Here is a 12,566-nt window from a genome sequence, read left to right on the forward strand (position 1 = left end):
ACTGAATAGTGCACGGTACATCCAAACCGTCATCGAACCCATCGTTCTACCATTCCTAGACCGGCAAGGGAACTTGCTGTTCCAACAGGACAATGCACGTCCGCATGTATCCCGTGCCACCCAACGTGCTCTAGAAGGTGTAAGTCAACTACCTTGGGCAGCAAGATCTCCGGATCTGTCCCCCATTGAGCATGTTTTGGACTGGATGAAGTGTCGTCTCACGCGGTCTGCACGTCCAGCACGAACGCTGGTCCAACTGAGGCGCCAGGTGGAAATGGCATGGCAAGCCGTTCCACAGGACTACATCCAGCATCTCTACGATCGTCTCCATGGGAGAATAGCAGCCTGCATTGCTGCGAAAGGTGGATATACACTGTACTAGTGCCGACATTGTTCATGCTGTGTTGCCTGTGTCTATGTGCCTGTGGTTCTGTCAGTGTGATCATGTGATGTATCTGACCCCAGGAATGTGTCAATAAAGTTTCCCCTTCCTGGGACAATGAATTCACGGTGTTCTTATTTCAATTTCCAGGAGTGTATATTATGACTTTTGAACACTATTAAGGTAAATACATTGTTTGTTCTCTATCAAAATCTTTCATTTGCTAACTATGCCTATCAGTAGTTAGTGCCTTCAGTAGTTAGAATCCTTTATTTAGCTGGCAGTATTGGCTCTCGCTGTATTGCAGTAGTTCGATTAACAAAGATTTTTGTGAGGTAAGTCATTCGTGAATGGTATAGGTTATTGTTAGTCAGGGCCATTCTTCTGTAGGGATTTTTGAAAGTCAGATTGCGTTGCGCTAAAAATTTGTGTGTCAGTTTAGTGTTGATCAGAATAAGTAAAGAGAGAAATGTCCGTGGACGTTCAGTTTTGCTCAGCTGTTTGAAAATCAAATAACGTAGAGGTTTATCAGCAAAGTAATTTATTAATTTTTCTAAGGGGACGTTTCACTATTGAATATTATATGTGTGTTTTAATGTGGGGTTTCGGTTGTGTTTTGTGGGAAACGCAGAGTTGGTCATCGTCTGCTGGGAGCAGAGGATGTTGCTTCTCGTTCGGAGGAAAGCACAGGATGGCCTGAAAAGAGAGGTATACCCATCTTATTCGAAGGCTGTGTCGAAGGCTGTTTTTATGTGTGAGGTTGGTGACGGAGGGCTACCCCTCTGGTAGCTTCCGCTGCACGGGGAGCTAGGTAATCTCGAAAGAGAATGCGACACTCTTCGGTGAACGCTTGGTGAGTACGGGGAGTTAGGGGGGGTTTCAGGTTGAGTTAGGACTACGTTATGTTTAACGGTTGAAATACTGAAGAACTTCAGCTTAACTGAAGCGTGTGAAGCGAGTTATTTTTACGAATGTGCCATAATTATATTGCTTCAAATAGGCGATTTTTGGGTGTTTGAGTTAAAAGTGTGGAAGTTACTTTGCTCATTTTGAACAACGATGAAGAAGAATTTCAAACGGTAAATCTGGTTAGGAAAAGCAGGTTAGGATCACTTCAACCGTTCGTGAGTGTAATACTGTGTCAAGCGAGTATGATTTTTAATGATTTTTAATGTTATATTTTGTGGAAGTTGCTTTTGTGTTTGTGTGTAGATTTTGTGCAACGTGTTTGGTAATCAATGACACTTTTAGTCCACCACGGCACCGCAGTAGGCTTTATTTTAACAAATTGGTTCAAATGGCTCTGAGCACTATGGGACTTCTAAGGTCATCAGTACTCTAGAACTTAGAACTACTTAAACCTAACTAACCTAAGGACATCACACACCTCCATGCCCGAGGTAGGATTCGAATCTGCGACCGTAGTGGTCGCGTGGTTCCAGACTGAAGCGCCTAGAACCGTTCGGCCACATCGGCCGGTTTCTATTTTAACAGTTTGCTTGTTTAATGAGCTATAATTTCTGCAAGAATATCTGTTCTTTCGTGCGCTTTCTACAAAGCAGCACAACAGTTTGATTCGGAATGCACCACGTGTTCTAGTGCGGCCGTTTGCTAGCAGCAGACGTAGTTAGTATGTTGGACAACCTCGTGCAGTGGTTAAACCCCTGTCCAGAATAGTGTATGCGTAGAATCGTAATGCTAATCTCACTGAGATATTTTAATGGTATGAATGCAACTGTTTCTTCTTGCTGTGGTTAAATTGTGCTCTGTTACATTCTCACGTAATTCTTACTTAAATATTTCTAGTCAGGCACCAGTTATGTGTGTCCGCAGCTCGTGGTCGTGCGGTAGCGTTCTCGTTTCCCGCGCCCGGGTTCCCGGGTTCGATTCCCGGCGGGGTCAGGGATTTTCTCTGCCTCGTGATAACTGGGTGTTGTGTTATGTCCTTAAGTTAGTTAGGTTTAAGTAATTCTAAGTTCTAGGGGACTGATGACCATCGATGTGAAGTCCCGTAGTGGTCAGAGCCATTTGAACCATTTTTGAACCAGTTATGTGTAGTTATGATGTGCAACCAAATACTAGATACAATATATAATCTACGTGAAAGATAAATTCTGTGGTGTTGATCTTACCCACTTACTCGGATTTCAAATCCTGAATTAATCAAGTTGCTTCATGCACGACATGGAGTGCTATTTATCTGGCTAGTTAAAGAAATTAGCATACTTGTAATTAAATTATTAAAGTAATTAAACTAATAACTTTCCAGCTCCCTTTTTTCCCTAAACGGTTATGAAGGGCTTCTGAATCTTTATCATTACTTGTGTGAGAGAAGCAGCTAGAAATGCGAGATAACGTATATGGTTCGATGAGAAACGTCGTAAAGATAGGAATACGTTACAATATCTGTGATTCTCTAGTTTTCGCTGAAGAAGCTCAATGACAGCTCTCTGCCTGGAAGGCACCTCCGTTAGGGACGCCATCCCGGTCGCTACGCAGGCCCCGCCTTCTATGGGAACTTCTTGAAACTATAGGGGCTGAAGCAGGAAAATTCCCAGATGCCCCACAACGAGTTTCACATTTTTTTCAAGCGAAAAAAGTGTTGCATTACTTATTGAAGGACCCTCGTATTAGATATTCGAAAATAGAAATGTGTATATATTTATTAACATCTCAACTTAATGTTTAATGCCTTTATGTATAGCTTTTTAGAGTTCTGCTCAGTGTATTAGCACTGTCTACCGTATGTACTGAATTTAGTAATAAAGTTATTGTTTGGGCGGGAAAATAGAAGGTTGAGAATAAACACTAGTGATAAAATCCTCCTTATTGAAGAATGCTGCAATATTCGTCTCTTCGAAGAAGCCGTACTGTGTTGCAAACACCTCTTCCTGAGTTTCTCGAGTGTAACGCCTTCACAGTATTTCATTCCTATGTCTGCTCGAAAGATGCAAATCTTGGCCACACCTATACTGTAGTATTGTACGTTTGACGTTATTCCATTTGTAAGTCTGAAAAGAATTTAATGCGTATTTTCGAAACAAACGAGGAGTCCATTTGCAGATAATCCCTTAAAAATTATTTGAAAAATCTTTGTAGACAGTATTTTTACAGAAGACCCAGAATCAAATTCTGCCAGCAGTCACAGAATTGATCTATCCTTCCAGCATTACTTGAAGTACTTAGAACTACACTTAACGCAAATCGCAATTTCTCTGTAGGAAGAAAGAATGTCTTACATCAGCTGTTGTAACAATATGTTTATTTCCAAGAAAATTACAGTCATATATTTTTGTAGGAAAAAACACGTTAAGCAGTATATAAATATCTGGGAACATATATAACAAAAGTGGACAAACATAACGGAGAAAGAGGTTTCTGTATGTGAGGAAAGTTGGAGTTGTCTTTTTGTAGCCTTTGTGTACTGAATAAGTTTCATCTATTTTATCAAAAATAAATAGCGCTACCATTTTTTTAAAAGTATGACTTGGGTAACAATACGAGTTCAACAAAGAACATGGGTGGAGTCTAAAGAAGCACAAACGGTCTACATAGTTCCGGCTGTCCAAAAAGAAAGGAATCTTATGCAATCTAGAATAAAACTTCAGATAACAGTCAAATGTGTAAGGTAACGACGTGCTTTCCGTTCCAAGCCCGTTACTGCTATAACAATGGTATTTACAATGCTCTCTACAGTAACACTGCAGAATGAGCCTGTAACACTGATCATGTGCCCTCTGCAACTTTGCAAGTTTGTGAAAAAGAGGCTAAAATGTGATTTATTGTTTAATAATTAATTTTTTTAGAAGAACTCAAAGTCAATTCAGTTGTTTGGTCCATGCTGAGAAAAAATTTCTGTGTCAATCAACATTAATTTGTCACAAACTATGGAAGGTTTGGACACTAAGCTTCATTCCTAGGAGAAATTATTAAAAAAAATATAAGTTACTTAACTGACAGTTATGGTTGTGAAATGGAAAACTATACCCATTTAAAAAGGTGTGTACCCACTATTAAATCATGTGGACATCCCATTGCAGACGAGGAAGAAAAATTGCAAAGGAAGGTGAAAGTGGTTCACGGATCAATAATATGGCGTCTTTTTTCAGTGAAGCCAACAGAGAGACATAAAAATTGTTTATATACATACAGTATGCTGTTTGGAAATACGAAGAGGAACTAAAAATTAAGGGTTTATTGTCAGGATATCTGCAGTAATCAGAGTTCTTCAAGCTGTTGGCATTTTTGCTTGTGTCTCTGAGACAAAGTGGCAAAAAAATGAACTGTCTCACAGCATGTGAAATAGCAATACCGAAGCTACGTAGAGGAATTTTATTGCCTCACATTTGCTGCTGGTGATATAACAGTGGTTGATTATGTCACTGTGGATCCATACAGTGGCGTTAGTCAAATTAACCATGTCTGAAGAAGTTCAGGCACATATAGTCTTCATGAAGAAGCAATGAGACTGTGTTCTGAGATCAGAAAGGTATGTCCTCTTTGAATTTCCTGGCATCAGGATTATCACAGGCACTATGAGAGGTTTACGCGACATTGAGAAAATTTCAGGACATAGTTGCCTGCAAATTTGCAGGTGTATGTCATGAACAGGAAGATGTGGAATGTAATAGGAAAGTTGGACTGACGCAAGGGTGAAAATTAAGGTCACAAAAGCAGAGATACCAAGGTGGAGATAGAGGGTTAAAAAGTATTGGGAAGGAAGAAGGTATACTGAACAATTTACTCTTGATCCCAAAGGTTCAAACCGAACCAAATAAATAAGTAAATCACAAGTGGGTGGTCAAAATCTGTGTCATTTAACTTACAAAAATGAAAAAATCTAAGGGTCAAGGTTTCTGCATGATCTTCAGCTGCAAGGAAGATATTGTGCATGGTCGCCTATGTGGCCATACAGAATTGGCTGATTATGTCATGAAGGGGCACAGTAACGCATTTAAATCGGGTCCCAGACTTCAAATAATGAGTGTGCAGTCACAATTCACTCATTAGGACCTACAGATGCACAACTATGATCTGCAACAGACACCTGGCCATAAGTGCTGAGACAAAAATGATGACCATAGGTCTAACTGACCAGTGAGAAACTTGGACTGCTCACCTCAAGAAAGCAAATCGTGACTACAAAGCAATGACCATTCTCATCTTGATACTAGTTATTGTGGTCAGTGGGCTAAACTTCAATTCAGATATTTCGCTGTTTTGAAATGCATATGTTGAAGAGTTCAGGGAATACAGAATTTTACATGGTAGACCGCTTGGCGACTGACTCTCAATGCCAATATTCTTGAGATGACCACAGGTGATGATATGTGGTAGACACTGTGAATGAGGGTGATGATGTGGGTGAGGATGGTGAGAGCATTGATGATAACGATAGTTTGAGGACACCAACTGGCCATTCAGAGAACCAAACATCCAGGACCTGGGGCCTCTTCACAGCTGGTGCTGAGGGGCTCGAGGCAGCCTTCTCCAGCGAGGCAGCCTGACCCTGGAGTGTGCGGAGGTCCTCGTCCACTGGCGACCCTCGGGTCTTCACTTCTTGAAGTACCACAGCGATGCAGACTCTCCTCCGTGGCCACCATCGCCACCGGCCTCCTGCCATGCACTCAGGTCCACAGCTGGCAGCGAGTCGCACGGCACGATTGGGTTTCTGCAACAGTGGAATGGTAAAGTCTATTAAGGGATGACTTCTCATTTCAATTGAAAGGCAGCATATATCGGGTTTCTTGAATATTATAATTACGTATTTTGGCCCAATTATGCAATCTTCAGATCCAAAATACAAGACTTCCACTTTGAGTCACCTTGTTCCTAAACCTTTCTCTGTACAGTCGTTCCGCTTTTCAGGCACCACACCCTGCTACTCCATACATAAAATTCATGTCACAAGTTGTGGTAATACTATATTTTTGACAACCAGTAATGCACTATAAATAGGGTAAACTCCACTTAGGCTATTTTACAGATGACTGCAGCGCTCCATAAACCTATGTATTCACTCCTTAAGCCATCATACAGTGCATGGTAGAGGGTATCATACTTCATACCATTATCATACTTCTTGTTCCATTTGCGTATTGAGCAGGGGAAATATGATGAGTATATACTGATTTGCATATGCCCTGCTCCCTATTATCGTATTCTCACAATCCTAAAACGAGATAGTTGGTGGCACCATGATGGCCCATTATCTTCTTCGAAACAAGGTTCTCTAAATTGCTTAACCAAGCGTTGAAAAAAACGTCATCCTTCTTCCTATGAGTCCCATTTAGATTCTTTAATAATTACAGAATGAGATTTTCACTCTGCAGCGGAGTGTGCACTCATATGAAACTTCCAGGCAGATTAAAACTGTGTGGCGGACCGAGACTCGAACTCGGGACCTTTGCCTTTCGCCGGCAAGTGCTCTAAGCCACGTATCCGCAATACCCTTTCTTCCAGGAGTGCTAGTTCTGCAAGGTTCGCAGGAAAGTTTCTGTGAAGTTTGAAAGGTAGGAGACGAGGTACCGGCGGAATTAAAGCTATGAGGACGGGTCATGAGTTGCGCTTGGTTAGCTCAGATGGTAGAGCACTTGCCCGCGAAAAGCAAAGGTTCCGAGTTCGAGTCTCGGTCCGGCACACAGTTTTAATCTGCCAGGAAGTTTCATATCAGAGCACACTCCGCCGCAGAGTGAAAATCTCATTCTCAATTTTCTTTTCAGTTCTCCGTGTGTTACTCTAGTCAGCAACTTGGATGTATGAGCTTTTAAGCTGATTTACCTCCTGAAATCTTCATTTTCGGCCATTAATTCCCTGTCTTAAAATAATCGATTGATGACAGGCTAACGTCTCCACGACTTTGCTCCCACAGTTCGGAAAACCCTGCAAGTGAATTTAGTTAACTTACGTTTTTTGTGAAGGGAGCATTAGAAATCAACCTCTTTTGCGTGCTTACAGTTTACTGATATTATGTGAAACAATTTTCTGAGGTAGTTCCACGCATAGATACAAAGTGTGCATTTGCACAAACACCTTTTGTAAGCATACTACATGATGTCCATCCTCTAATTTGATGCGACAACTGTTTAAAAAACTAAACACGCTAACACTGTCAGGGTATATGAAATCTCCTCTGAAGTTCGTTGTGGAGAATCAGGTTCAATTTGAAAGCCATAATAGAACTCCAAAATGCAACACTGTGAAGGAAAACAGGCTTCACCAAAATTGAATCTTATTCTTGTACAGAAAGGAGTGAAGTACGCAGCCATTTACATGTGTGACCACATTTCTTGTAAATTAAAGATACTGCTAGAAAACTAATTGAGAAAGAATTTAAAATAATCTGTGTGATAACACCTTCTAACCCACAAACGCATTTCTGAGTGGATAGTATGTGGTAGGGTTAGTCTCATCAAATTTCGTTGTAGGTTATGATTAAACAAAGAATTATGTAAACAGCTAGTGTGTAGGATTTATCTGTAATCCTTTTAACATGTTCGACATCACAAGAAATTTGTGTGTATATGATCCGTGTAACATCCAAAAACTCAGCCGAAATAAATTTTCAGTACTGTGTTTAGCAGGTAAAGGCTTTCAATGAATTTTGTATGCTGCAATGACATTACATATGGGACAACTAGAGATCGTAACAGGTATGTACCTTGTATTATGGCCACCAACGAGGCGGTACTGACATTTTTATGTCGGAAATTTGTAAATCCATCATGATGGACGACAAATCAATACAGCACTACAGTGGCTATAGACTGGTGGCTCAGAAAACTACCGAAAATTGTTTGGAACGAGAGGCAGTCTAACAAAGTAACATGCTCCGAAATGGAGTGTTCATAAGGAAATGTTTGTGTTGTTTTGGTCAGCAGCTGTCTATGAATAATGGAGTAGGAGAGTACACTCAGCATAGTGCTGTGTTGAGATACACACACACTGTTTCCATCCAAAGAAACAGACTTCACTCATATAACGAAGTTCAGAAGATATTGTAAAGTACTAGAACATAGGCCTGCAAATAAACGCCTGTGGGCATCCCTTTTTAAGTTATCGTAATTACTTGTTTGTGTAACAGCTGTCTGTTCCACAACTCTAGTACCCCAGTTAACTGTGAAGCTGCGTTGTGAACTCGGTCATACTTGTAACCGTAAATTCCAACGAAGATAATGCAGCTAATAAGTTGGTCTATCAATTGATCCCTGCAGGCACCATTTTTCAGTTATCATAACAGCTATTTTGTGTAAAAGATCTCTTCCATCACAACTGTCAATGAAGCAGTGGTGTAGATACTCGTATTCATGCTGTTTTTGTTTACAAGTGCTAAATGTTGCACAATACTCACCCGTGGTTGATCTTCTCGAACGCTCGTGGCTGCATGCTCTTCACGTGATCTGAGTTGTCACACAGCAGCCTGGCCATGTTCGCCTTCCTGATTTCCTGCAGTTGCCCTGCAAGGGAACAGGTAATATAGTCAGATCAGGTGTTTCTCTGTCTTACCAGTACATGTCAACACATGCTTAAATCACGTTGGCTGTAACACTGACAAGGAAGAGCTGTAGGTAGGTTTCTATTCCACGCTACAGGCATCCAGATATGAACTTCTGATTTATACAACAAAGTCCGCGAATGGAAATAATACCCCCTCGTACCTCTGCATCTACCTCTAAATATACGAGGGTAATCCCAAAAGTAAGGTCTCCTATTTTTTTTTATAAGTACATAGACCTGTTAATTTCTACAATGGTTTACATCAGTTTATAGCTTGAACATTTAGCTATGTTTCGACATAATCACCATTTCTGTCGACGCATTTTTGTAGACGCTGTGGAAGTTTTTGTATGCCATCTCACACCAGCTCGCCGGCACGCTGGTTAGAAAGTTATGAACATCTTCTTTCACCTCTTCGTCGGAGCTGAATCGCTGGGACAGCAATTAACGCTGACAGGTACTGTGAGTGTCTGAAAAAACTCAAACGGGCGATTCAGAACCGGAGAAGAGATATGTTGAGCAAGGGCGTACACGTTCTCCATGACAACGCTCTCCCACACATCGCTCAGCAAACCGTTGCTCTCCTGCAACAGTTTCAGTGGAACATAATCACCCACCCACCCTATAGTCCTGACTTGGCACCCAGTGACCAGCACCTGTTCCCTAGGTTAAAAGAACATTTGGCGGGAAAGCGATTCAGCTCCGACGACGAGGTGAAAGAAGAGATTCACAACTTTCTGAACAGTCTCGCGCCGAGCTGGTATGACATGGGCATACAAAAACTGCTACAGCGTCTACAAAAATGCATCGACAGAAATGTTGATAATAGCTAAATTTTCAAGCTGTAAACTGATGTAAACCATTGCAGAAATAAACAGGTCTATGTACTTATAAAAAAAATAGGAGACCTTACTTTTGGGATTACCCTCGTACAAGTGTGCGCAAAAAAAAGTAATTTTTGTTTTTTTTGTAAGAATTTTATGTATTCGCCTTCCAAATAGTCCTCATCAGAGGTATTGTACACTTGTTTCAGAGCATTTTCCTATCCCCGAAACACTTCTGGAAATAGATCGTCGAGGCACCTTTTAGATTTCTCAGCGGTTCCTTTTTTTACCTCATCTGCGGTTGTAAAACAACGGCTATTTAAGATTCTCTTTATTTTTGGGAACAGAACAGAAGTCACACTGAGTACTGTCTCGTGAATATGAAGGCTGGGTCATCATTACGGTATTGTTTCTGGCCAAAAATTTAACAACAAGTAACGAAGTGTGAGCAGGTGCACTATTGTGGTGCAAAAACCACGAAATATTTCGGCACAAATCCAGGCATTTTTTCGGATTGCTTCACGGAAAAAAATTTGAGCTTTTAAATAATACTCTTTACTGATTGTCCGATTTCCTTGCATGACCATAGCTTCTGGCCGCCAAGGCTGACTGTCTGGTACTGGCAGCCAGAATCTATGATCCTGTGTGTGCGAGCTGCGTTTGCGTCAGTATTTGTGAGTGTATGTTGTCTATTCTAATGATGACCTATTTGGCCGAAAGCTTTGAGTCATTTGCCGTGCCTATATGCTACTCAGCATCTCAGCTATATGGTGACTAGCAACTATCCTTTTCATAATATTGTCTAAGGAAATATATTATTGATGATTAAAGTCTCCGGTATCTGTATCTGTTGTGTTTGTTAAACCCATGCGAAATTAAGGACCAATATAATATAGAGTGTGAGTCACTAGCTATTGCCACCTAGAATAACTCCGAAAATATGATAGCAGCTGGAAAGTTTCTGGGACAAATGTTGCGCGGGACAACGTGGGCCATAATATGACGTTGGTTTTCTGTTGCTAGGTGGAGTCGCGTTAGAGAAATTAACATCAACTTTGATTTTTTTTAATTGGATGCTATAGGTTGGTATTTATTTTCTGATAGCGGCTATCGAGACGAATCCAATGATTTGCAACAGTAAGGTCTTTGAAGGTCAACGAAGGTAAAAAAGATGGTATGAACGTCCATTTACAGAAGGTGTTCGAAGTGATGACCATTGGTATCAATGCAGTGCCACATTCTTACCAAGGTTTGAGGTGGTATTCCTTATCACTTCGGTACTTATCGAAGCACATCATCTGACAATTCTCTCTCGCATATAGTTCAAATAGTAAATATTCGCCGAATACGGAGTATCCATCTAACGTGCGGTTAACGTGTAAACACCATTCGACGGTTTCACAATACAAAACTAATAGGAACGGTAAGACTAGTATCGTCGAATCAAGCGAATGTGAATGATGTATTCCTTCGAAGAACAAGTCGACATGTTTCTCATTTATGAAGAATGCCTACGAAATTCAGTGAGAGCTAGATACTTATGTGGTGAAAGATATCCTCAACGTACTCACTTACACTGAAATATGTGTATGATAAACTGAGAACAACAGGATGTTTAACGCACCGGAAACATATCCGGCAAAGGAAAGATAGTAACGAGGTAACCGAAATTGGCAATCTTGCCACTGTGGTTCGAAATCCGTGTGTCAGTTCGCGTCAAATCGCAAGGGAATCTGGCATGAGCCAGAGTAGTGTTGTTCGTGTTCTGCATCACCATAAATATCATCCATACCATATCAGTCTCCACCAAGAATGAACTGGTACGGATTGTATGCGTCTCACTGAATTCCGCCGATGGGCTCAATTTCAGATTCAGAGGGATGACACATTTATTAATTTGATTTTATTTACTGACGAAGCTACATTCACGAACCACGGAAATGTTAATTTGCATAACATGCATTATTGGGCAACTGAAAATCCAAGTTGTCTGCGGAAAGTTGCACACCGAAAACCGTGGTCGGTGAATGTATAATGTGGGATTGTGGAAGACAGAATTATAGGCTCCTATTTCGTTGAAGGAGATCTTAATGGTACGAAGTACACCACATTCATGCAAGAAACATTAAGTCTGTCATTGGAAGAAACGCCTTTAGTAACGAGGAACAGAATGTGGTATCAACACGGTGGGTGTGCGGCAAATTTTTCGCTGATGGCTAGAAATGAGTTGCAGAGACGATTCACAAATCGTTGGATTGGTCGCGGAGGATGTGTGTCGTGGCTGGCTCGTTCGCCAGACTTGACGCCTCTGGATTTTTTCTTATGGGGATTCGTAAAAGACATCGTTTATAAAGACGTTCGAGCTACACCTGAAGCTATGCTATAGGGGATTGTCAGAGTATGTGCTTCATTAAGAGCCGAAGTGATAAGGAATACCACTCAGTCCATAATAAGAAGATTGCAGCACTGCGTTGATACCAACGGCCATCACTTCGAACACCTTCTGTAAATGGACGCCCGCATCTCGTGGTCGTGCGGTAGCGTTCTCGCTTCCCACGCCCGGGTTCCCGGGTTCGACTCCCGGCGGGGTCAGGGATTTTCTCTGCCTCGTGATGGCTGGGTGTTGTGTGATGTCCTTAGGTTAGTTAGGTTTAAGAAGTTCTAAGTTCTAGGGGACTGATGACCATCGATGTTAAGTCCCATAGTGCTCAGAGCCATTTGAACCATTTTTTGTTGTTGTACATGGACGTTCGTGCCACCTTTTTGACCTTCATTGACCTTACTGTTACGCATCATTGTATTCGTCTCGATAGCTGCTATCAGAAAATAAGTACCAAACTATAGCATCCCATTTAAAAAAAGCA

The 12,566-nt window shown here is 41.2% G+C and overlaps 1 protein-coding gene across 1 annotated transcript in view; it reads right to left on the reverse strand.

Annotated features, from left to right (window-relative positions):
• Nucleotides 1-3,627: 3,627 nt before the first annotated feature.
• LOC126293326 (peroxidase-like) overlaps nt 3,628-12,566 on the reverse strand; it is a 189,762-nt gene continuing 180,823 nt past the window's right edge. The window contains exons 13-14 of the mRNA XM_049986512.1: nt 8,733-8,838; nt 3,628-6,053 (exon numbers count right to left, since the gene is read on the reverse strand). Coding sequence (XP_049842469.1) covers nt 5,936-6,053; nt 8,733-8,838 — 224 coding nt within the window. The 3' untranslated portion in view covers nt 3,628-5,935. The remainder of the gene's footprint in view (nt 6,054-8,732; nt 8,839-12,566) is intronic.

The sequence above is a fragment of the Schistocerca gregaria genome, chromosome 10, assembly GCF_023897955.1.
Source record: "Schistocerca gregaria isolate iqSchGreg1 chromosome 10, iqSchGreg1.2, whole genome shotgun sequence".
In the NCBI taxonomy this organism is placed as follows: domain Eukaryota; kingdom Metazoa; phylum Arthropoda; class Insecta; order Orthoptera; family Acrididae; genus Schistocerca; species Schistocerca gregaria.